Raw genomic sequence first — 23,323 nt, 5'->3', positions numbered from 1 at the left:
TGTCAGCCTTTCAGAAAGGCCATTTTCATGAGCACATGACTCTGGTATTCTGAATTTCCTGTATTCAGATCTTCTAATGTTACAGGTATGAGGTCTGAGTCCCAAAGGCATGGCTCTGCCGATGATTCCAGTAATAGCTGTCAAATCTTGTTGTTCTTCGATGTGCTGTTTCTGTGTCCTCCACCTCATACCCCATGCCTTAGTTAGGTCGAGCCTTTGCTTCTGACGCTCCACTTTCTGGCACCAGTTTCTTTGGTTCAGCATAAGATGCCTTCTGGTGCAAATAGTTAAGAGAGCTAAGGGGCTCACATCATGGAAACCTTGAGGAATGAGGAATGAGTGCACTTTGATCCAGAGATTTATGCTGTCATTAGGATTCCTTCACTAATAATTTTCAGTAATTTTCCTGCCTTGCCTCCTCCATGTGCGGTTTTCCCCTGGGACTAGCCTGTTTTGTGTGAGCAGTGGTGGTTGAGCCATCCCAAGTGTCAAATCTGCAAGCCTGCCCATCAGAGGTGGACAGAACTGTGATGCTGATACTCCGGCCAGCATCAGATTCAGAGTCAGCCTGGAGTCAGATATAGCGACTAGGAGATAGTGGGCTAGTGTCGTGTTGGCTGATTTAATGTTTCTATGATATGTCTGTGGTAATACCTGGAGTTGAGGGTACGGCCATATATAGTCCTTTGAAAGCTTTTGGGGAATGGGAACTACATGTGTGCGCACACACACCACACCCCTTTTTGTTTGATATTCACACACATATTTGTGTATCACACAGTGCCCTACATACATCACCATATTCTATATAACACCATGGAACTTCTTTTGATGTTTTAAAGAAACATTGTGTTAGCAAATGCTTCTGAAATTTGCTTTCATGGTTAATCGTAACTCTGTCAGAGAAGAAAAAAAATCTTTTTTTTCCCCTTGGGAGAGCAAATGTGCTAGATATTTTTATTAAGATTTCAAAGTGAACTCAACTTGTGCTAGAGGTAACGGCTCTAATATACTTAAGGCAGAATGTGGACGCAGTTCGTTTGTAGGAAGGTGCAGTTTGTTTGTAGGAAGGTAGAGAAGGGTTCCCACCACATTTCCCGTGGTCTCCTTTTGCCTCTATGATGGGAACCATCATGATGTCATGCCCCCGGAACTTCCATGCCCAAAAGACAAACGTATCTTATAACAAAATGAATTTTATATTGGCTTTTCAGTTTGGTTTGTTTTATTAGTATATTTTGCAAAAATTGTATTTTCAGTTTTTATCAGTTTTCCGAGTTGATTTGTACCTGTGTATGATTATAAAGTTAGGATAGAATGCCAAAGCTGGCTGACTGTAAACTTCCTTGAAACTTGAGGTTGCAGAGATGGTGAAGCAGGCTTAGTTAGTGTGGCGGCAGGCTGGCTGCTTAATTACCATCACCTGCAGCCAGCAGGTGTTGTCTTCCCAACTGCTTCTATAAATAGACTATATTCAGAAATCCACCCAGGGCGGAGCTCCCGTACAGCCACTTCGCTCCTTCAAGTTCCTGGTTTAAGATGGTTATTTTTGTAAACCCTTTCAAGCTGACTTCTCCCTTAGTCCCTAAGCCCTCTTCTTCCCTCACCTGCCAAATTAGGTGTAATGAGTTTACAGACCCAGAGTGGTTTTGGCACTGTATGAGTCTGAGAACTTGAGATTTGATTTAAATGTTAATATATTGTGACAGAGTTGGGCGCTCCCAGTCCTTCAGTGGCCTGTCTCTTGGCTGCTGTTCAGACCCTGAAAATGGCAGGCACCCCCCACCTGCCCCTGCTCGGTTCTGCAACGGAGCCTGACCTACCTCAGTGCAGGAGCCGGTCCTTGTTCTGTGGTTGTTGGGTTTTAGTGGTGCCTGGGACTAGTGATTCTAGGTGTGCTTGCCCTGAAACTAAATCATATATATATATATATATATATATATATATATGTAAATAAATTAAATAAAAAAGATCTTTTCTCTTGAACCTTTCTCTTGTATTGGAGAAAGTCTCAGTTCTTTCATAGTCCCTTTTTTGGCTTTCCAAGGGCTTTTTGTTTGTTTGTTGTTTTGTTTTGCTTTGTTTTTTTAAAACAGCGTCAGAAATAACAGACATGTTTGTGGATATCTATTGACTGCAAGTAATTAATAACAGTGAGTTACTAGGTCATCCTGTTTCTCTTTATAACTTCAAGAAGATGGATTTTCTCTTGCCTCTAAGGGACTTCTTGGCTATTTACACCAGAAGATGAGGATTTACTTAAATTGCTAAGATTTAAGCAAGCAGACCTTCCTATGGTCTAGTGTGAAGTGTGCACTCCATATGGAAAGAATCAAGTGTGAACATTGCACTTAGTGCCAGGGGTTTGCATACATATTTATTATAATATCGACAAATGTTGTGGGTCTTAGTAACTTGATGTCAATTTAAGCTTGACTTCTGCCCTGGAGACACTTTTTTTTGGGAATGAGACAGTAAAGGCATCTAGCAATGAAAAAGCTAACAAAACCTGCATTACCTAAGGGATGCCACACCCTTTCCTTGGTTAAGACATTTGAAGGGACTTTGGTCTTCTTGACAGCACAGAAGTTGGGGTCTCTGTTGGTTTAGCATTCCTCTGTGGGCTGTGGGTAGCATCCTACATACAAGGTGTGAATGCCACGGTTCCAGGGGCGCCTTTGCTTCTAAGTGGGGAGCCTTTCCCACTGAGCTGAAGGAAAGGTAGTATTTGGATCTAGTCATTAGGGCTTAAACTTTTTTTTTTTTTGGATGTTAGGTTGGCTAGTCAAGATGAAAATTGAGACTACAGTGATGACTCTTGGCAGGTTGCACTGTCTAGGCAGCCTGTTTACCAGTGGGTTGTGCTCTTTGTAAGTTAGCTCCTGGTACCTGGGATGAAACTTTTTCCCATAGCTGCAGTATCCAGATAACCATGGGATTCCTTTTGTTTGTTTGTTTTTGAGACAGGGTTTTACTATGTAGCTCTGGCTGAGCTGGAATTGACTATTTGGACCACACTGGTCTCAAACTCACAGAGATAAAGCTTGCCTCTTCCTCCTGAGTGCTGCTTTCAAAGGCATGTGCCACTCTGCCAGGCATGCTATGGGGTTCTGTAACACCACATACAAAGCATTTCTAAGTATTCACAACAAGTTGAGCGTCAAGTTTTCTTCTCACTTAAAAAACAAACAAACAAACATTTATTTACTTTTGTGTATGTCTGGGTGACATGATGAGCGTGTGCTACTGGGTAGTGTGCACATCAGATGACAACTGCTGAGAACCTCTTTTCTCCTGAGGTCCTCCTGGGAATTGAACTTAGACTGTCAAGTTTGGTGGCAAATGCCTTTACCCACTGAAGCATCTTACTGGCTCAGTTTCCTCATACAAATTTTAAAATCAATATGTTCTTGAGTGGGTATGTGCCTGTCATGGTATGTGCGCACAGGAGTCAGATGAGAAATTACAGGAGTTGGCTTTCCTTCCGTCTTGTGGGTTCTGGGGACTGAACTCAGGTTAGCAGGGTTGGTCGCCAGCCCTTTACACACTCAGCCATCTCCCCAGCCCAGGATAGCTCATATTAATATGGAGTTAGCCACATCTCTAGTGGAGTTATTGTGAGGATTTAGTTTATTACTGAATGTACAGCCCTTTGGTATGGTGAGCAGTCAGTGCTAACTGGCGTCATTTAAAAATGCAATTTCTTGGAGAAATGCACTGTAAATTAATCTTGGAAAGCTGAGGCTTGTCATCTTAGAGGAAGCTGGTTCATATATGGCCCAGTCTGACATCGCTCTGCAAGGGCTGGTGGCAAAGGTGGTTTTGGAAAGAGATTCTTCTGGAGTGTGCCAGTTTTGGTTGGCGATAGTGATGGCACAGGGCAACAATGACTTTGATTTCTAGTTGGCATTTTCTGTAGATGGACTTTGCCTGGGAGGATGGATGGGTAGTAGGTTTGTTTTGGCAGCAGGTTGGCATCATGGTAACTTCAGCAGTTTGGATTGCTGGGCAGGTGGAGGTCATTTCTCTGGCCATATAAAGAACTCACCTGAAAGTTTTGCTCATAGACCTGACTTCTTCTTTTTTCTTCCAGCTGGAAACCATGGCCAAAATGGAGGTGAAATCCTCACTTCTGGACAATATGATCGGTGTTGGAGATATGGTTCTTTTAGAGCCGCTCAATGAGGAGACGTTCATCGACAACCTGAAGAAGCGCTTCGACCACAATGAGATATATGTGAGTACCTGGAGGCTTTTCTGCCTCTCACTTGCTTTCTTTGCTCTTTGTTCTTAAGCGTTCAGACAGTTTTGAGAGTCTACTAGATTGGCATAGGCACTGCACTGATAAGTCCAGTGAGTATTTCCCAACAAGTTTAAACACCAGTTGTACTCAAGATATTGCACATGGGTTGAGGTCACACTAGCACAAGGGCGGTGTTTCAGTTCCTCCCTCTGAGGACGTCAGTCCAGACAGCCTTGAGATCCATTGCCATCTTGGATACCTTCGGAGGATTAGAACACTAATCACTCAGAAATTGTTCACCAAAACAGGGCCGTGAGCTATCAGGAAAGACTGGAACCTTCCTGATACTTGTCCATAGAGGGACTGCAGTAGATTGCTGTGTTAGCATACGTTTCCTGGAGATCGGCATCATTATGGTTGCAATTGGTGTGATGGCAGGCACGAAAAGACAGAGTGTAAACGTATCCACTAGTAGACAAATGTATGTTTTCCAGATCCCTGAAAACGGACTTCACAGTGTCACTGTGTTAAGCTCTCCAAATGTATTAAAAACATGAGCTAAAAAAATAGATTTATCTTCAGCCCTTGCACTTGTGGACATAAAGGGGTGGTGTGAAGTCAACCAATGAAATGGGGTATTGATTTTCAATGCGAGGGGCCTAGAAGCAAACAGAATCGGTTGGGCAGAGGTAGTGGAATAGATTTTTGCCTTGCTTCTGAGCTCTTTTCTTCTTTAAAAAATGTGCTCTGGACATCAGAATGAGTTGCATTATTGGGACGGGCAGGGTTTTTCTTATTGGTGTTGGGAGGAACTAGAAATAAATACAAGGAGAGATCTAAAGGTGAGAATTAGCAAAGCTTTGACTTTTGTAGAACAAACTAGAACTTAGATGAAAAATTATAAGCATTATTATTATTATTAGTCACATAAAGCTTTCTGTTCTATGTAGTCAACTCTCTTAGTCCCTTAGGACCTCTGTAATAAATGCTATCTTGTATGTGACACAAGTTTATTTCTTGTAATCTAGAAAGCCCGGGAGAAAAGGACTAGCAGGTTCTGAGAGGAGGGCCTACCTCTTGGCTGATGGATACAGATGCTGCTGTGTCCTCCCAGGAGGATAGCACTAACCACATTCTTGTGGATTCAGCACATGACCTGTTCACCTCCCAGAGACTCCCCCTCCAAACCACAGAAGCACTTAAACCACAGCACTCAGGGCAGCACTTAAACCACAGCACTCAGGGCAGCTCCAGGGAAGCTCTCACTAATCAATTTCTTTGTGTGTGAAATAAGTCCTCATCTGGAAGTTTCACAGTAAAGGGAGACGTGTGACTCCCACTTTTAGGATATCTCTTTGATAACTGAATGCCCACCTGGGGATAGTAACAGTTCAGTCTCCTTAAGATGGTGATCCAAATGGAAAGGGCATTGAATGCTACTGTGGAGCAGGGGGATGGCCTTGTTTGGCTTGGTGTCAGTCACTTCCCTTCTTGGTGTAGCAGGATGGCTTCAGGTGGGAAAGCCTGGCCATTCTGTGGCTTTAATTGAAAGTATGGTCTGCTATCAAATGAAAGATGGTCTGATAGCAAATGAAAGATGGTCTGATATCAAATAAAAGATGGCCTTTAGACATTGGTCTCTGAGACTCAGACAGGAGGAATCAATTATATCCTAACTAATGGTGCCGATCGTTTTTCTTTTTGGCTCTATGCAGCACAGTTCCCTTTTAGATGAATTGAAACTAGGAGAGAAGGGCATTCTGTGCATTTGAATACCTGATTTGTTGTGGCCACTAAAAATAAAACAGTCTCCCTCGTAACAAAGTGGATCTAGCAGACAAAATGTCTGGGTCTAGGCGCTACCTAATTTTATTTTCTAAACTATTTCTCGAATGCCCTTTCTGGCTATATGACAGAAGTAGAAAATTAACTTTAGCTGTAGATATTGACATCAGTCATTTTCCGTGATACTTGATGGCTACTCTTCTGTGAGCTGTGTGCTCTCCCTTCCATGCCTTTAAACATGTCATGTTAGATGACAATGGTGTCTGTATTTCCAGTGGTAAAAGGCAGGTTCTAGAATAATACAGATAGCATTCTCTTGCTCCCTCAGGACATTTATGAGTTTGTCTGACTATGCTGCACTGATGCCCACATAGAGCAAGGCTTCTTAACCGAGTACAGTGCAGGAGAATTCCATCTCTATTTTGTAAGTTAAGCATATATTGTTTTTGCAACAAAAAAAATGCAAGAATTGCGTGATATATGGTTATCATGGTTCCCAGCCTCAAACACCATGCACCCTACTGTAGGAAACCTATTTCTGGCTCTTATTTTGATAATATTCTTGCTTTTCTTCATGGATTGCTATAAAATTGTTTGGCTTGGAACTTTAGCTTAAGTTAAAAATGTCCGCAGCATCGTCATCATACTATGTGTGTGTGTGTGTGTGTGTGTGTGTGTGTGTGGGCGTGTGTTTTCTAATTCTCTCTCAGAACAGAAGATGCTGTTGAAATCCGTTGTGTCCACATATAGCTTTACTCTGTTTTTTTGGTAACTAACTACCTGGGATAAGCCATCCTGTAAGCACGTTAACTTTCTACTGACAATGCTGGCAGTGACCAGAAAGTTGCCCTAGACTTGTGATCACAGTGCGAGCAATTTCCTGTGTGATTCAGCCATAGATTGGGGAACTCTGTTTTCCATCCTGGTGCCCCTCTCCCTTTCAGCACCCCCCCCGGCCCCCCCCCCCCAGAGTGTCTGTTTCACAGAACTGAGAGGTACTTTGCTCTGGGTGTGATTTGCTGCGGCAGTCACAGACCTTCAGAGTCAGCTGACTCTAGAGTGTGAGAGGGATAGATACCCAGGCAAGCACAGGTCAACAACTAGGGAGAGTGAAGGACAGATGGATGCTGAGAAAGCCACGAGTGGCCACGGTGCTGTCTTATAGAAGATGTGCTTCCCAGGAGGGGTTTGCTATGAGTATCAGGCTGCCTGCACACCCAGAGGCAATGCTCCCCAGACTTTTTTGCTGTGAACTTCTGATGCAGAAAAGGGTAAATAGATTTTCCGGAGGATCTGCAGCAGAATCAAGTCTAATGATACAGTGAGGTTTCACCAGCACCTTGCATCCAAAATAGTGTAACGCTTTACTTATTGTTCCATAACAAGTGGGTTTATTTTGATGTAACTCCTTGCAACCCGAAGAGTACCATACGAAGGGGGCTGACACGCTGATTGAATAGTAACATGCTGGCTCATGCCTGTGGCCCCTGGAACATCAGTGTTAGCGACTGGTTCAGCTGTCGTTCCAAGTCAGGGCTTTGGGCTTGTTTGGTGGGAGATAGGGGAATATCAAGTGGTGGGAGATAGAGGGAACAATTGGACTGGCCAGCTAGAAGCTAGCAGGGTCAGAGGCTGTTGCTGTTATTCCTCGCTCTTGGCAGAGAGCAGTTCAAGCTGGGACCAGCTGCAGGCCATGCCTTTTAGTCGCAGAGGCTCAGTATGGGGTCAGTGGCTGGGAAATACTAGTTGTGACATTCCCAAGCTCTGCTGGTCTAAGTTCTTTCTGCCCTTTGTCAGCCCTTCCGGCCCCTCCACCCCCACCCTCAGGCAAGCTTGCAGCCGGGGCAGGTCTCTTGTGGGCTTTGTTGTGATGGAGGAAGAGGCAGACCCGAGGTCGGATGTTCTGTTTTTAGGGTGGCTGGTCAGGACTGCGGTTCTGTCCGGGAACAGGAGAGCTGCAATTTAGGTAAGAACAGGGAGGACCCGTTGTGGAAAGTGAAGAAGCAAGGTGCCTGTCTGTTGTTGGCAGAAGTATTTGTGGTGCTCAGCAGTAAATTTAGTTTGTTTTCTGTCTGAATTGTCAGGTTGGGGATCATCTACATATAGAGGTCTGAATTAGCCCAGTTTCAAGATCTTATGTTAAACTAATTGCACATGTTAAAATGGCAGTACTGGAAAATCTAGTACAAATTGCCTTAATTTTTAAGAACTCTGGAGGTAGGAATGGAATGGGACCAGACACTTCTCTAACACTCAACTATAAAGTACTGGATATTTGGTTAGTTTTGAACGTTGTAACAAGAACACGGGTTCACATTTGTACCCTTCTCATTTATATACAGGCTATTTCATACCACGTGGAACTAACACGTCACATGGGGTAATTCATACCATGTGGATCTAACGTGTGTCACACGGGGTAGTTCATGCTATTTGGATCTAACACATGTCACACGGGATAGTTCATGCCATGTGGATCTAACACGTTTCTAGAGATGCTGTTTGCCATAAATGACATGTCGCCTTTTGTTATAAAACAGCATGAGTTTTTCATCGTCTTATTGTTTGTCTACATCAGAAGTGCTCACTATTTATTTGAGTGACTTAGCTCAGGGAATTTCCGCCCTGTACTGAATGAGAATCTGAAATTTGGACCTTTAATTTGTTAACAGAGCTCAGAATTGGCACTCAAAGCCTAGCTCAATGCTATTCTTACAAGCTAAGTGCCCTCCTGGTTTTGTAATTTCACAATTTCTTCTTTAAAGTCTTACTTTTTTTTTTTTTCTTATACAAGAGCGATATGCTTTTGAAAAACATCCAGGCAGCTTAGGCATATGTAACATGGAAATGTGGTTTTCTTGTATCGGATTTCCAGAAGTAATACTGATTACTGCACCGTTTCAGAGTCTGCCAGATGATCACTTAAAGAAGGAGAATGCTTCTTTGGTTTTAGAGTTGGAAATGAGAGGTTCTCGTTCCTCAGACACCCCAAACCCATTGAGGTTGGTGTGGGACAAGGTTACTCTTCAACGCCATTTCTACTTCTGCCTACACCAAGTAGGGAAGGGACGGGAGAGCCCACCCAGACCTGCTCTTGTGCATGCCTAGACTGCAGTGTGGGTGGGTGGCTGGCTCCTGGGAAACGTGGAGAGTAAATTGTGTGTGCAGTTGGGAATTTGGATGTCAACACAACACTGAAGCCTAGATAGAGCCAGGAACTTCAGTTGTGAGGTGTAGAGGAATGTTGTATCTGATTTTGAGGACAGTCCATCGCTTGCATGCTTCAGGAAGACAGACAGTTTTGACAATAATGTGTCAGTTTTTAATCTGTCCACACTTTCATAAAACCCAAGGTAACTGGGCCGATACACAGTTGTCTGTTATCTGCCAGTCTTAGTTATTTCAGGTTGCAGGTTCTATATTGTTCTTGCAATATTTGTGTAATATTATAAGTATTTATAATCATTTAACTCAAGTATTCTGGTTGAAGCTACATCTGTAGTTAGATTTGAAGGACATGACGACATCAGAAAAGACCTATGTTGGAAGCAGTTTGATGGGCGGGCACCCTGGAGCAGAGGCCTGACTTGAGGTCTGGCTCTGCCACTTTTTGTCTATGAGACCTGGAAAAAGTCCAAAACCACTATGAATACTTTAGACCCTTTATGTTTTAGTTCATTTAGGTCTTAGAGAGTCTTGTGTGCTGTAACATTTTCATTTTACATATGACAAAACATTCTTAGGGAGGCCCAGTGTCTGTTCCATGCTCACTCTGTGAGTATAAAATGGAGCTGGGATTTATATCCAGGAAATTCAATGCTGGAGGTCAAGGTCATTTGCAAATGATGGCTCTGTTGACCTTACATGAATATCAATGACTTCAGTAATATGGAAGCCTGTTTAGTTTCCTAAGTAGTTATATAGGAAATAGAAATTTGTGTAGGCTTTGAAAGGAAGCAGTTTCCAAGTGACCTAGCGGAATCGTGGGTTTGATAATCAGTGTTCTTGCCATATATTGACAGAGCACTCAGTGGTGCAGTGACATGAACTTAACAGATATGGGATAGGTACACCAGGTTCTCAAGTCACAGGTTATCATGCCATGGTCCCTATACGTCAAAGCAGGGAGACATAAGAAGATAACTGAGTTCTCCCCTCCCCCGCCCCCAAGCAAAACAAAACAAAACAAAACAAAAAAACCAAAACAAAACTAAGCCTAGAACATCTCAAGGAAAGAGTGTTGTTCATCATATTATGTGGCCTGCAAGTGACCGGCGGCTCCTCATAGTCCTTCTGCTCTATGAACACAAGGTTAGAAGAAGAAGGCATTTGGCTCAGCACACATGGGGCCAGGTCAGTTAGACCCAAATCTCCTTCTTTATCTACAGAGCAGATGAATTTTAATGGCAGTTTTTATTCTTCGTCACGCACAGCCATCTGTACCATTGCCCAAGACTGAGTTCTTTCATCTATGAAATGGGTATTTTGATAATGATCTCACTGGGTTCCTGCACGGATGACTGACACATAGTAGGAGTGGGATATATTGTAGGTGGTGGGATTGTATTTCCATTTTCTTCTGTTGTAACTGAACACTGTGTTGTTTTTATTTGTTGTTTTGTTTTAGAGGTATTTTGTTTGTTTGTTTGTTTGTTTGTGATTAAGATGTATTTGACAAATGTTGCTGATGGTTCAGCAACATCATTGACAGCATGACATCATTGTCCTGGTGAGAGCTTCAGACTGTATCACACATGGTGGAGAAACAGAAGAGGGACGGTCTGTATGCAAATACCAGTGACCACTTGGTGAGGCAGAAGACAGGGGACTCTGGGGCTAGGTTGTACTTTTTGTAACCGTCTCCACTTGCATCCTGTGGGAACTACATGAATCTCTTCTGAGGGTGGTGCCCCACCCTTAAAGGTTCCTCCAACTTGACCACATTTGAGGTCCAGTTTCCAGCATGCAGATTTGGGGAACACACCCCAGCCGAGTAGCCTCTTTCTCTTCTTTCCAACCTCTGTCTTCCCTACTTGCTCTTGCTTTTGTCTTCATCGTACAGATTTATTTTCACTGTATTCCTGTTTCCAGTTAGCCACACAATACTGTTTTCAGGACTCGTGGCAAGAAGGGAACCTAACCACCGGGGCCACATAAACCCTTGCGATGGGCTTTATTGGGTCTGGAGAACAGTATATATTTGGAAGATCCCGCCCCCTTTCAGAATCTGTCTCAGCGATGATACGGCAGTGGGGTGTTGTCCTGCTCTAAATTAAAGGCAGCCCGAGCTGATATTTTTAGCTGGTATTTAAATGTGGCATGAGACTCATATATAGTTCTTTAATTTATAGTCTGAAATGACTGACAGCCCAGGAATGAAAGATCATGATGTGATGGTAGGCTAGGCCAGCAGGCCTGGATGTCATCTGCAGGCACAGTCTGCAGGCCTCTTAGTTTATTTGTAGACATCTAATCTGAGGCTGGTGACTTAAGGCACTGGATAAAATAGTGAACTGAGAAATACTGGAAACTTAAAAACAACAAGCAGGATGTGGTGTGCGAGGTTCTGAGGGATCATGAAGGCGGTGAGGAAGCAGGCTTTGAGGAGTCTGTGAAGCTGACTGGCTGCTGTGAGTGCATAGAACAGTTTAGAAGAAGAAAGTATGGGCGGGCGGCGAACTGGGCACATAACCAGTCTCTTGTGTCCTGATTTTCCTGAAGCGTTGTGATAGGTGCAGATGGGGCTGTGTGTGTACCAGGTGTGTGCGCACCAGTTCACAGCTGTCGTAGCATCAAGGAAGTCAGTGTGAGGCTACCACTGCTGTGAGACCTTGGGTACATTTTCAGCCTGTGTCTCTCTCCAGTTAATTCATGTGTAAAAAGAGGGCATTATTAGTGATGTGGTATGTGTGTGTGTGTAGTACCTCATGCATAAAAAACCACACACATATATATATATCACAAATATGTTTCTGAGAGTAGAGCTGTCAGATACATACATTGGATGACATTTTTTGTTGTACCAGAAAGGTACTGAAATCTGTTCTTGACCTCACATTTATAATTTTGACTTACATCATTTTGCACAGTTTTGAATGAAATAAAGAACAATCAAAACATTTGGTAGATCACACTGTGCCTCCTAATAAAACCACTAAAAACAAAGTATCCCTTCAAGACCATTGGGGAAGTCTTACAGATGTCCATTTCATAGCATGTGGTGCATAATAGTTTGTGTCCTGTGATCAAATTCCCAGGGTCCAAGACCCCAGAGGAGAAAGGATCCCTCATGATGAAGTGAGTGGTTCTTGTTCCTGAGAATTCCAAGGACTGTTTTTTTTTTTTTTTTTTGCTGTCATCTTAGTATTAGTTTCGCTAGACTTATCTCCCATGCTCGCCTGGTAACGCAGCCATTTCCTGTATACAAAGACCATTTTGAAAAAGTCTTCATGACTTTAGCATTATAGGACTACTGGGTGAATTTTGCTGAGGTTTAGGGCTTGGAGTCCTGACTTGGCTGTTGTACAGTGGTCAGTAGATTCCAGTGGAGCCATGTGGAGTTTATACCACCATAAATAGGTACTGTTTATAGAATACTTGCTGTGGTCTTGGTGCTTTGATATGTAGTTTCATTTAATCCTCAGATTTTCAAGGGGGAATTAGTAGTAGTCCCTCTGTATACAGGAGGAAACTGGGGTAGGGAGAAGCTAAAAATGTGCCTCGATTTACACAAGACTGAAGATTTACAGGAAAATGTGGAGCCAGCTTTATACAACACTCCAAATAGATTAAAGCACAACCAAGGGAGTATGATGGAGAGCCCTGAGTGGAGAGCTCAGATGCCTGCTGATGGTGTGGGTTCACATCTAAGCATGTTCGTCATCTGACCCTTTGCCTCTCAGTGACTTGTGACTTCAGAACTGCTCTTGCAATGCCTGCCTGGAAACTCTAGAGACTGATTCCTCCCCCTCCCCCCCTCCTTTCCTCTCTCCCTTGTCCATCTTTATCCATCTCCATCCACACCACCCCTTCTAAGAACTCAGGTCTTAGTTACTGGTTGGGTAGTTTTGTTGTAGAGCAACCCTCAGGTTGAAGCCTCCTGCCTGTGGAAAAGCAAGAATTCTAACAGTAACCATTGCTGTTGAGAAAGTTACCAAAATAAAGATTTTTCTTTAATACACACACACACACACACACACACACACACACACACACATATTTAAAAATTTCATGGATATGGTATGTATACCTCTGCAAATGTGTACACCATGTGTGTTGGTGCCCTAGAGACCAGAAGATTGTGCCAGGTCCTCTTTCAGGTCCTCTGTAAGACCAAGTACTCTTAACCACTGAGCCATCTCTCCAGCCCCATGTATTTCCTCTTTTATAGAGATATTTTATGTTAAAATGGCAACATATTGGGTTTTATGACCCGAACACAATATCGATTTGGGTAGGGTCTCACTGCTCTCTGGATATTTTCTGGGAATCTCACAAACAAACATATTTGTCTACAGTGAGGATATCCTACATCCTGCATCCCCCTCCACCTTCTAGGCTTTCTGAACCCTGGGAGGTGCCTCTCTACTCTCACTCATCTTCCTTAGCACCCTTTAAAGACCTTCTAAACCCACTGGAGTGTAAGGCCTGCGGGAAAAACAGTGACGTTGGAAAGCACACGCCCACCCTCCCAGATGTCTTATTTTATAGCTGAGAATCTTTCTTTCTCTTAATCTTTGTGCTTGAAATCTGCTTTACAATAAATTCTAACTCTAAATGTTAGGTTACAGACAATTCTACTAGGCTCTGCCCAACCTCTACCTAGCAACAGCTTGCGTCGCAGCCCCGCCAGGCTCTCTTTCACCATCTTCTTTCTCTCTTTGTTCCAACATGTTCCCAATCAGCCTCTTTCTCTCTTTGCACCTTCCTCTCTTTCTCTCTTTCCGTCCCCACTTTCTCTCTTCCCACTTCTCTGCCCTCATAGCTATGTTCCCAGCCTTCCCAGGTCCCCATTCTCACCCTTCCAATAATAAGTATTCTTTATACTAGGCCTGTTGCATGGCGAGATTCCTCAGGGAATCCCTCTGGTGTCACGGGTGGATGGGGGGGGGGCACCTTGGCATGGGCCCACCAAGGTACTCCCTCCAGCCACAATTATACCATAATGCTACACATACTAGCTTATCCTGAAAATCTCTTCTGGGATGAAGCCAAGAATCCTGGGTGTGTGTAAGTGGAGTTCTGTGAAATGAGCCCCTCAGGTAGCAGCAGCAAGAATCAACACAGAGCTGTGCCCCGTCCCTATCACCACAAGCTTATTACTCAGCCTCTTCATTGTCTGAAGAAGGAATTTTAATTATTTTTTGCATGTCTTTGGAGATCCTTAAAAACTCAACACAGGCACTTCAGAATGCTGGCAAATAATATGCACTTCAGTAGCTTTCTACTTAGCTATCAGTAAACTCACATGACGTGGTCACAGGTTCTTATCTTAATGGTCACAAGAACCAAGAAAGGAATAAAGCAACAAATGGCCATATTAGTCAGTAGAAATGTATTCAGATGAGGAGTCAGGAATCAGCTGTCTCCCTAGTCTATACAGTCAACAACTCTAAGCCCAGGAGCTCTGGATTATACCTTCAACCTTTGCACACGGAAGTACTCCTCTCTTGGGCAGAAACCTCCCACTGGATAACCAGATTATGGATGCTGAATTCTTTATGCCACCAGAAACGAACGAAAGGAAGAAAGGAAAACAAGGAAAACATTTTTGATCTTAACAGAAAAAAATTAATCATAATAACCATTTCAACATCAAAAATAAATAAATCAGGAAGGTGTCAGTTAACAGATAAAACAGTTACGTAGCTGAAGTACTATTTAACCTGAAGTGGCTTCAAAACCCATTAGAGAGAATGTCCAAGCCTCTGAATATAAGTCCCCACACATGTGACTTTTAACTCTGAAGCGGGAATGGTTCAAAGCTAGGATGGGCCTAGACTCAAGAATGGCCCATCACAGGACTGCATAACCAAACTGATTTAACTGTCAAATAAACAAGCAACACATTTCCTAAAGGCCAATTTTTAAAAGCATCATGTGAATTATAATTCCTCGGCAGAGGCTTTCAGAAAAACAAAGTTCCAGAGCTGACTACTCTGATAGTACAAGCCTGAATTCCTGCCTTAGCATGGCTAAGGCAGAGAGACAAGTAGGAGTTTAAGGCAAGCCTGGACTATATACAGAACTGGAGTTCAAGGCTAGCCTGGGCTACCCAGCAAACAAACAAACAAAAGATGGGGGGCGAGCAAGCTAATTAATCTGGGCACTAAAGCAGATGAAAGGACACTCTTTACTGTCTATGTGAGTACTCGTGGTCTGAGGTCTGATTGGAGAAAGGTCCCTGTGACCTGTAGAGGGACCAAGAATATCCAAGAAAGGCAGAGGCCACAGCAGGTCTACAGGAGGAAGTTGACTTTGGAAAAGCAAGAGCAAGAAATGGCATTTGAGAGGTTGGTTTTTAGGGGGCAGTCACCCGGTTAGCTGTCTCCTAACTTACTTCTAAAGCACGCATTACTGGGGATTAAAACACATCTGTACATCAGTGCACACAGCAGCCTTGCTCTCTATAGCTTTAACAGGGAAGTAACCCAAGGGGGCACTGACAGGAAGCAGGTAAATGAACTGTAGCGGTGCAGGGAAACACTATTCAGACTGGAGCATCTTTGGAAGACAGAGACTAAATAGTGTAGCTTCCCTCCAGACAAGCTACCCAACCAGTAATTAAGCCTAGGATCACATCCTTAGCAGGGGAGGGCAGGGAAAGGGAGGAAGGAGGAGGAGTTTGGAGAGACTAGGGGAAAGCAGGGGAGGGGAGGAGGGAGGAATCAGTCTCTAGAGTTTCCAGGCAGGCAGTACAAGAGCAGTTCTGAAGTCACAAGTCACTGAGAGGCAAAGGGTCAGATGACGAACATGCTTAGATGTGAACCCACACCATCAGCAGGCATCTGAGCTCTCCACTCAGGGCTCTCCATCATACTCCCTTGGTTGTGCTTTAATCTATTTGGAGTGTTGTATAAAGCTGGCTCCACATTTTCCTGTAAATCTTCAGTCTTGTGTAAATCGAGGCACATTTTTAGCTTCTCCCTACCCCAGTTTCCTCCTGTATACAGAGGGACTACTACTAATTCCCCCTTGAAGATCTGAGGATTAAATGAGATTACATATCAAAGCACCAAGCCCAAGTGCGTAAGCATTCTGTAAACAGCATGTGTTATGGTGATGTAAACTCTATGTAGTTATCTACTGACCACTGTATAACAGTAGAGTCAGATCTCTAACCCCCAGACCGCAGATAAATTTCTCTAAGTCTAGAATGCCAGAGTTCACCTGGAATCTCTTTAAAAGTTGTGGCTGGCTGGTCTTCCCCAGGTCACTGAGATGGTTTCTGAGGAGAGAGCTTTGTGAGGACTCGTAGTGAAATGGGAATGGCCTTTGTGTCCTAAGTTCTGATTTCAGGGGCTCTTCCAGGCTCTGAACTGCAATCTGTAGAGGGAAGGCTGCTGGAAGATCCATTGTCCTCCTGAAGAGAGGTCAGTTTCCTGCAGTCACAAGAAGCCCCCTTAGGTTGTGTGTGCTATTTGCAAGGCATCTGTTTGGCGGGCTAGAAGTTCTTAAGACATGCAGCTGGAAATGGTTGTGACTTAGGAATGTTTGCACATTCTTGATTTAATGTCTGCCCCAGGAGAAGTGAAAGAGAAGCTGTTAACTGAGTGTGCATTTTATCCAAAGGTCCAGCCTGTTCTCCCTCTTTACTTTTTCTGTCTTGTTCCCTTTTCTTTCTTATCTTTTCCTACTTCTACCCTACATGCTGGAGGTTCACACACAGACAAGAGAGGAGCTCTTCAGAGCCTTGTGGATGGAATGCTGATGCCACTGACTGCTGGTGCTGAGGTTGGGAGGATGGGGCAGTGAGCAAGGAAACGGCTCCTTGGCAAATGAACGTCCTGTCTTTTGAGGGTCTGATGCAGTAACAAAATGCCAGTGAGAATGTTTAAGTCCAAGTGTTCATTGATTGTGGGGAGCGGGTGTGGCGGCAGTCCCAAGGGCGCCAGGGACTGCAGCTAAGTCATATGACTTGCACCTGACTTCCTCATATAAGACACAAACATCTTGAGTGCTGCGCAGGTGTACCAGGATACAGGTGAATCCAATTTGGTGGAGATTTGCCCCTGATGCCCTGATTAGCTGAAGCTGCGTGCCTGGTGAAGTGGCGTGGCCTGCTGTGCGTGGATGGGAACTGAGAGTATATAAGAGTGAGAGGCCCGGGTTAGAGGGAGGATTATTATTCGAGAGAGGATTACTATTAGTGGGGGAGATATAAAAACAAGGGAGATATAAAAACAAGGGAGATATAAACAAGGGAGATATATGGAGAAAGAAGAAACAGGACTGAATAAATGTGTGCAGAAGGATCCTGTAGCAGCGTCGTTCTTCCTGGCCAGTTGAGCGCGCGCAACAAGTGGTGCCGAAACCCGGGAAAAGAAACATCTTCAGGCATGAGCGAAGACCCCCTGCTACAGGGAGGATTCAGAACTGCATCACTGGGAAGGAGCGGTTAATAAAGTGTTCCCATAAAACAGACTGTTGAGGAGGATCCGGCGTGGATTCAGAACTCTTCAGCTGGGGAACGGTACTGATGAAGAGAAAGAAGAAAGATGAAGACTGAATAAACTGCTGTTAGAAGGACTGGTGGTCGCATCGTTCTTGCTGGTCGAGAGCAGGCGCGACAGTTGGTGGCCCGTACGGGGAACCGACTCCCCCGCCGAGTTCAGAACTTTCAGCAGTCAGTGGTTGCCCGCAGGGTAAGTTCACAGTGAGTGAAACTTGGGACCCCAGAAGTTTGGGAAGGACCTCGGATAAAATAGAGGCAAGCATAAAGTTGCCAGGAAGCAGGCACAAGGTAACGAAAGGTTCCTGGCTTTGGGACAAGTTAAGGTTCCTGGTTTGGGGACAAGTTAAGGAACTATGATAACCTCAGTGTAGTGATCAATAGATCCTCGCTGTGTAGTTATGCTTTTTTCTCCCGTTGACCCTTTGTGGGTAGGTCTGATAGTTTTGGTCTTGTTTGTTCTGATATATGGACTCTGTTACTGTTTGAAACTGTGTGTAGAGGCAGTCAAGACAGGTCAGAAAATCCTTACAGAGCAACAAGAAAGTATGTCGGAAGAGGAGAAGGGCTTAAAAAGAAAAAGGAAAAAGAAAGGAGACACAGTGTTATCAGGTGGACAGAAAGGACAAAATAAAAGAGCTGAGGCAGAGGAGGAAGGCGAATTAGCTTTTGTGCCGCCTCCCTATGCCTCCTCAGCAGCCACCTGTAGGTGGACCTTCTGTCTGGATATTTGGAGAGGATCGAGTAGATCAGGTGTTGACGTGGGCGAGAGGGTCTGTTTGTGTGTTTCCACAGGACCAGATGGAACCTCTTTGGGTGCTGGAGAGATTGGTGAGACGCTACAAGAATGAGGCTCCTGATCCAGTTGCCCCTGTGGATATGGTGGATGATCCCACAAGCACAAAGGATGGAGCCGAGATGAGAGATCCTTTCGGTATTCCAGAAGCCGATACCAGCTCGACATGACGTTTAAATTTTCCCATGCCTTTTTGATCCCTGAATTCCCCTTAAAGAGATAGCCCCTCTGGCTATCTATCCCTTGCTTCAGGGAAGATGAGCGGGGATGGGAGCCCTGGGATGTATGCTTGTTATAGTGTGTGTGTGTTGTGTGTTTGGCACATGTGTTAGGTGCAGAGTGTGCGGGTCTGCACTTTCGCCATGGTAGCGTAGGCTTTTGCTGCAGTGGAGGCGGGACAATCTCCTCAGATTCGGTTTGCCGCTCTAAAAGAAATTATGCTGCATTATGCCGTGGGGTGCGAGGCTAAGCACTGCACAGAGGATAGCTTGCTGTTGGCATCCTGTGGAAGGCACGTCTGATTGCATGAAGGTTCAGTGTCCTAGTTCCCTTCCCCCAGGAAAAACGACACGGGAGCTGGCCAAGACCTCTCTGGGTGATGAGCCTAAGGGATGGTTTTGTGTAGGGCCCCTATGCTTGCACACTGGGGATCAGACCTCTACCTTCACCCATGAGGCTTGCTTGCAGCAATTAAGATCTGGCCATAGGTTAAGTAACATCCTGGCCTTTTGATGCACCTGCCACAAGCAAAACACAATCTCCCCAGGAGTGGCTTGGCATAATTGAGAGGTAGTGATAAGACTCCCTGGGCATGTCACCAACCTAAGACAGGGATCAAACCAATGCTGTTTGTCACCCAAGGACGGGTAAGGGGCATGGCTGCGGGGGGCTATCTACAGACATTCTCTCTGCCAAAAAAGAAAAAAGGGGGAATTGTGGGGAGCGGGTGTGGCGGCAGTCCCAAGGGCGCCAGGGACTGCAGCTAAGTCATATGACTTGCACCTGACTTCCTCATATAAGACACAAACATCTTGAGTGCTGCGCAGGTGTACCAGGATACAGGTGAATCCAATTTGGTGGAGATTTGCCCCTGATGCCCTGATTAGCTGAAGCTGCGTGCCTGGTGAAGTGGCGTGGCCTGCTGTGCGTGGATGGGAACTGAGAGTATATAAGAGTGAGAGGCCCGGGTTAGAGGGAGGATTATTATTCGAGAGAGGATTACTATTAGTGGGGGAGATATAAAAACAAGGGAGATATAAAAACAAGGGAGATATAAACAGGGGAGATATAAAAACAAGGGAGATATAAAAACAAGGGAGATATAAACAAGGGAGATATATGGAGAAAGAAGAAACAGGACTGAATAAATGTGTGCAGAAGGATCCTGTAGCAGCGTCGTTCTTCCTGGCCAGTTGAGCGCGCGCAACAATTGATGTAGAAATGAACTGCATTTCCTGTGTATATATGATGGGCAGCCTAAAACCAGAGTTGAATGTCAGACCACCCCAGCCAGTCAGCTGCTTCCAGGGCTATATTGTGTGTCTTCAAGGAAGAAGGGTTGTGAGTGAAGATTTCATTTTTCCTACTGCTACCATGGGGATATTTAAGTCTTTGCATATAGGCCCTTTAAGGAAGAGAGACCCATCAACAGCAATGACAGCAAACCTTAGAAGTTCAAGACTAGAGGCCGCAGTCCTGAAGTGGAATGAAAGTTGCCAGCCTGGCAGGGATGAGATTATTCTAGAGACACATGTGAGCTTCCCTTTGCCTATTAAAACAATTGTCCCCAAGAAATTGCAGTTTCTACAGGAATCTCATGCTGGGAGAAGGCCACAGCTTGATTTCAAAAGGAGAAATTTGTCTCCAGGAAAGAGATTTCACACTGCCCTAAGAACTTGTCAGGCAACCCTGCAGGAAAGATCAAGCCCAAACAAGGGGCTGGGCTGCTCTCTTACTGGGACTATCTTCTTTTTAAACAATACCCTCCTATTAAGACCCTAAAGAGGGGACACTCTGTGTGTGTGTGTGTGTGTGTGTGTGTGTGTGTGTGTGTGTGTGTGGTGAGAATGCAAGGGAGCAGGCAGGCACTTATGTGCATTTGCCAGCATGCCTTCCTCACTGGACTCCGTTGTCCTTCCCATAAGTCTCCTTTTCCTGCATTTGACTGTTGCTTGTTTGTTTAATTGGTTTGATGGTGCACAGGCTGGGATCCTGCTCAGTGGTGACATGGGGGGAATATGGCTGCTTTGATGTCTGCTTAGATTACTATGTCTTGTCCCGCTTGGCCCCTTCTCTGGAGATGGTGTTGTATCAGTTACTGAAGTGATGCAGCAAGCCATTTTCAGAAATTAATGGCTAATGACAATCTTCTGGCTCACAGCTCTCTGGAACAGCAATTCAGGCTGACTTAAGCATTGCGTATCTTGCTGTCCTCATCTGGTATTATTTGTCCTCATCTGGTTGAAGTATCTGGTGCCATCAGTGGGGTAATGGTTTGGGGTGGCTCACTCATAACACCTATAGCACAGGCTGTAGGGCAGGGTGCATTGCTCCCCCACATGATGTCTGCATTGATAGCTCAAGCTCATTCACATCTAGAGCACAGGATAGTTGTACAGACATGGGCACATCCCAGTCCACACATGGTTTTCAAATCTCTGCCTGAATCGCAATTGCTAATGATGTCTCTTTGATCAAATCATGTCTAGATTCACAGATTGGGAAAATAAGCATTTCCCTTTGAAACACTCCCCTTGTTTGTTTCCAAGTGGGTATTGATGGAACCGCTAATGATAAATTCACATTGTGCAACCTGGGAGGTTTATTAAAGGGAGAGAGTAAGGGGTAAGAGAGTATGGGGCTGCCTCTGGTTGGAGGGAGGGAAGAAAGGAAGAGGGGGAAGGAATGCACGGCTTTTTATCAGGGCCATGGTGTGTGTGCAGGAGAACTTACTGCAGAGGAGACAGTGGGAATGTGTGGTGGCCCTCTGGGCAGCTAGTGATGACTGTCTTATTGTCCTGAGTCTCTTGGGGCTGACCATGAAGGTGTCTAACTGTCCCATTGTCACCAGGTCCCTTGGGGTTGGCCGTGGGGGTGCCTGATTCCTAACAGATATTTATACATGTAGAAGACTTTTTTTCTGACTATATTTGTAACAGCCCCCTCAGTAGGACAGGAAGCTGGAGAGAAGGGTATGGCTTAAGGCTTTGTTCACTGACAACACATGGACAACAGGCTTAATGAAGTAGTGACCGCTGTATATAGTGAATTTGGTGTTGCATGTCCACACAAGAGTAATGGACCCACTTTCCTAGTGACGATTGTGAGCCTGTGTGAGCCAGTCATTCAGTGAAAGATACTTACTGAGCCACCTTGGTAGGTCCTGTTCTGCTTGGTAGTGACACAGCTGGGGGCAGAAGAAGCACCACTAATTCAGAATGCGGTGAAATTCTCATGTCATTAGTGGGGTTTTGATGTAGAGGCAGCAGTTTGTTCTTCTGCACAAATGCCAGGGCAGCAGATTTCTTTCTTTCTTTTTTTTTAATCACAGCTCAGCATTGTAAAAGTCTGGCTTAAAAGAGCCAGCGCAGTTGCGAGCAGGTTTCTCTGCTGGCAGCACATCTGTATACTTCTTTTATTTTTATTTTACAAAAGGAGAAATTTGCAAGTACCTTCCCTGCAAAGAGAGCTCCTTGTCTGTTCAGTAAAGAGTAAGCTGTGACCAGTAGCCACATTTTCATTTCTGTGGTGTAACTATAGTTGTTAGAAGCCACTCACTTTCCCAGTTTGGACATCTCCGTGCACCTGTTCTGGAGAGTTCTGGTGTGACGAACATCGAAAGCTTTGAGAAACTCTTGTCTGATTGGGACTAGGGAACCTGTGGTCATTCTTTTGGGCCAGGTTAATTGGGTCCTGACAACAGAATTTAGGAACACACACTGTGTGGAGGTTCTCATATAGTGGTAAATTTTCTGCCTTTGGTTAGATGATGCTCATATTGGCGGAACATACGGAAAATGATTCGTTTTGTTTTCCATGGTGGGAAAGGTCTCCTACATTCAACTCATTGCGGCTCATATTAAGGCATTGCAAAACGTTCCTCCTGTTTCTTTGCCTTTTATTTTGTTTAATTTTTATTCCTGTGGGTCTCAGTGGTGCTAGTGCTGGAGAGCTTGTCCTAGAAATATTAACTGTTGATGGACAGTGGACATTGGAAAAGAGAGGGTGCTGGGCTGGCCACACCCCTACTCTCATCTTAAGGAAATATTTTTCCTTTTTAAAACTTTTTTTTGTAAAGTTACATTTTATTATTTATGTGTGTGTGTTTGTCTGTGTGTCTGTTGTCTCTCTCTATGTGTGTATGCATGCAGCTGCATATGGGGCACATATATACTAGGTTGGTTGATGTATGTGGGTCCCAAGGATAGAATTCGCGTCTCAATGGCAAATGCCTTTACTGACTGGCCTATTTCACTGGTCTCCTTTTCTATTGTGTATATAGTTAGCAATTTGTTTCTTCTTTCTGTCTTTATGATGTTGAAACTAAAGAAAACTAGAGCTCCCAAGATGCGTTTACCAATTGGCTATTGCCTGTGGTATTGTAGCCTTGCACAAAATGGACTAAATCAGTCTTACTGGACATGCCAGCGATGGAAGGTTGAAGGATAAAGGAAGAGAGTTTTAGTTTGCAACTTGGAGTTATCCATGAAAACACAGCACTGACCCCTCAGGAAGTACATTTAAATTTAACATTAAATGTAAATTCAACATTATACATATGTTCCATTGGAAAGTGAAGGTAAATTCTACTACCAAAGTGGATTAGATA

The 23,323-nt window shown here is 44.3% G+C and overlaps 1 protein-coding gene across 10 annotated transcripts in view; it reads left to right on the top strand.

The window, feature by feature from the left end:
• Window positions 1-23,323, top strand: part of Myo1b (myosin IB) — a 166,306-nt gene that overhangs the window by 28,744 nt on the left and 114,239 nt on the right. For 8 of the 10 annotated variants that reach the window (NM_001290982.1, NM_010863.4, NM_001161817.2 and 5 more), the window contains exon 2: window positions 4,094-4,237. In NM_001290982.1, coding sequence (NP_001277911.1) covers window positions 4,103-4,237 — 135 coding nt within the window. In that variant the 5' untranslated portion in view covers window positions 4,094-4,102. Of the gene's footprint in view, window positions 1-4,093; window positions 4,238-7,716; window positions 7,995-23,323 lie in introns of those variants that run through there. The other 2 variants (XM_017319213.1, XM_006495769.3) reach the window with 1 other exon arrangement.

This window comes from Mus musculus, chromosome 1 (genome assembly GCF_000001635.26).
Source record: "Mus musculus strain C57BL/6J chromosome 1, GRCm38.p6 C57BL/6J".
NCBI lineage: Eukaryota > Metazoa > Chordata > Mammalia > Rodentia > Muridae > Mus > Mus musculus.
This window is presented reverse-complemented; position numbering and strand designations above follow the sequence as displayed.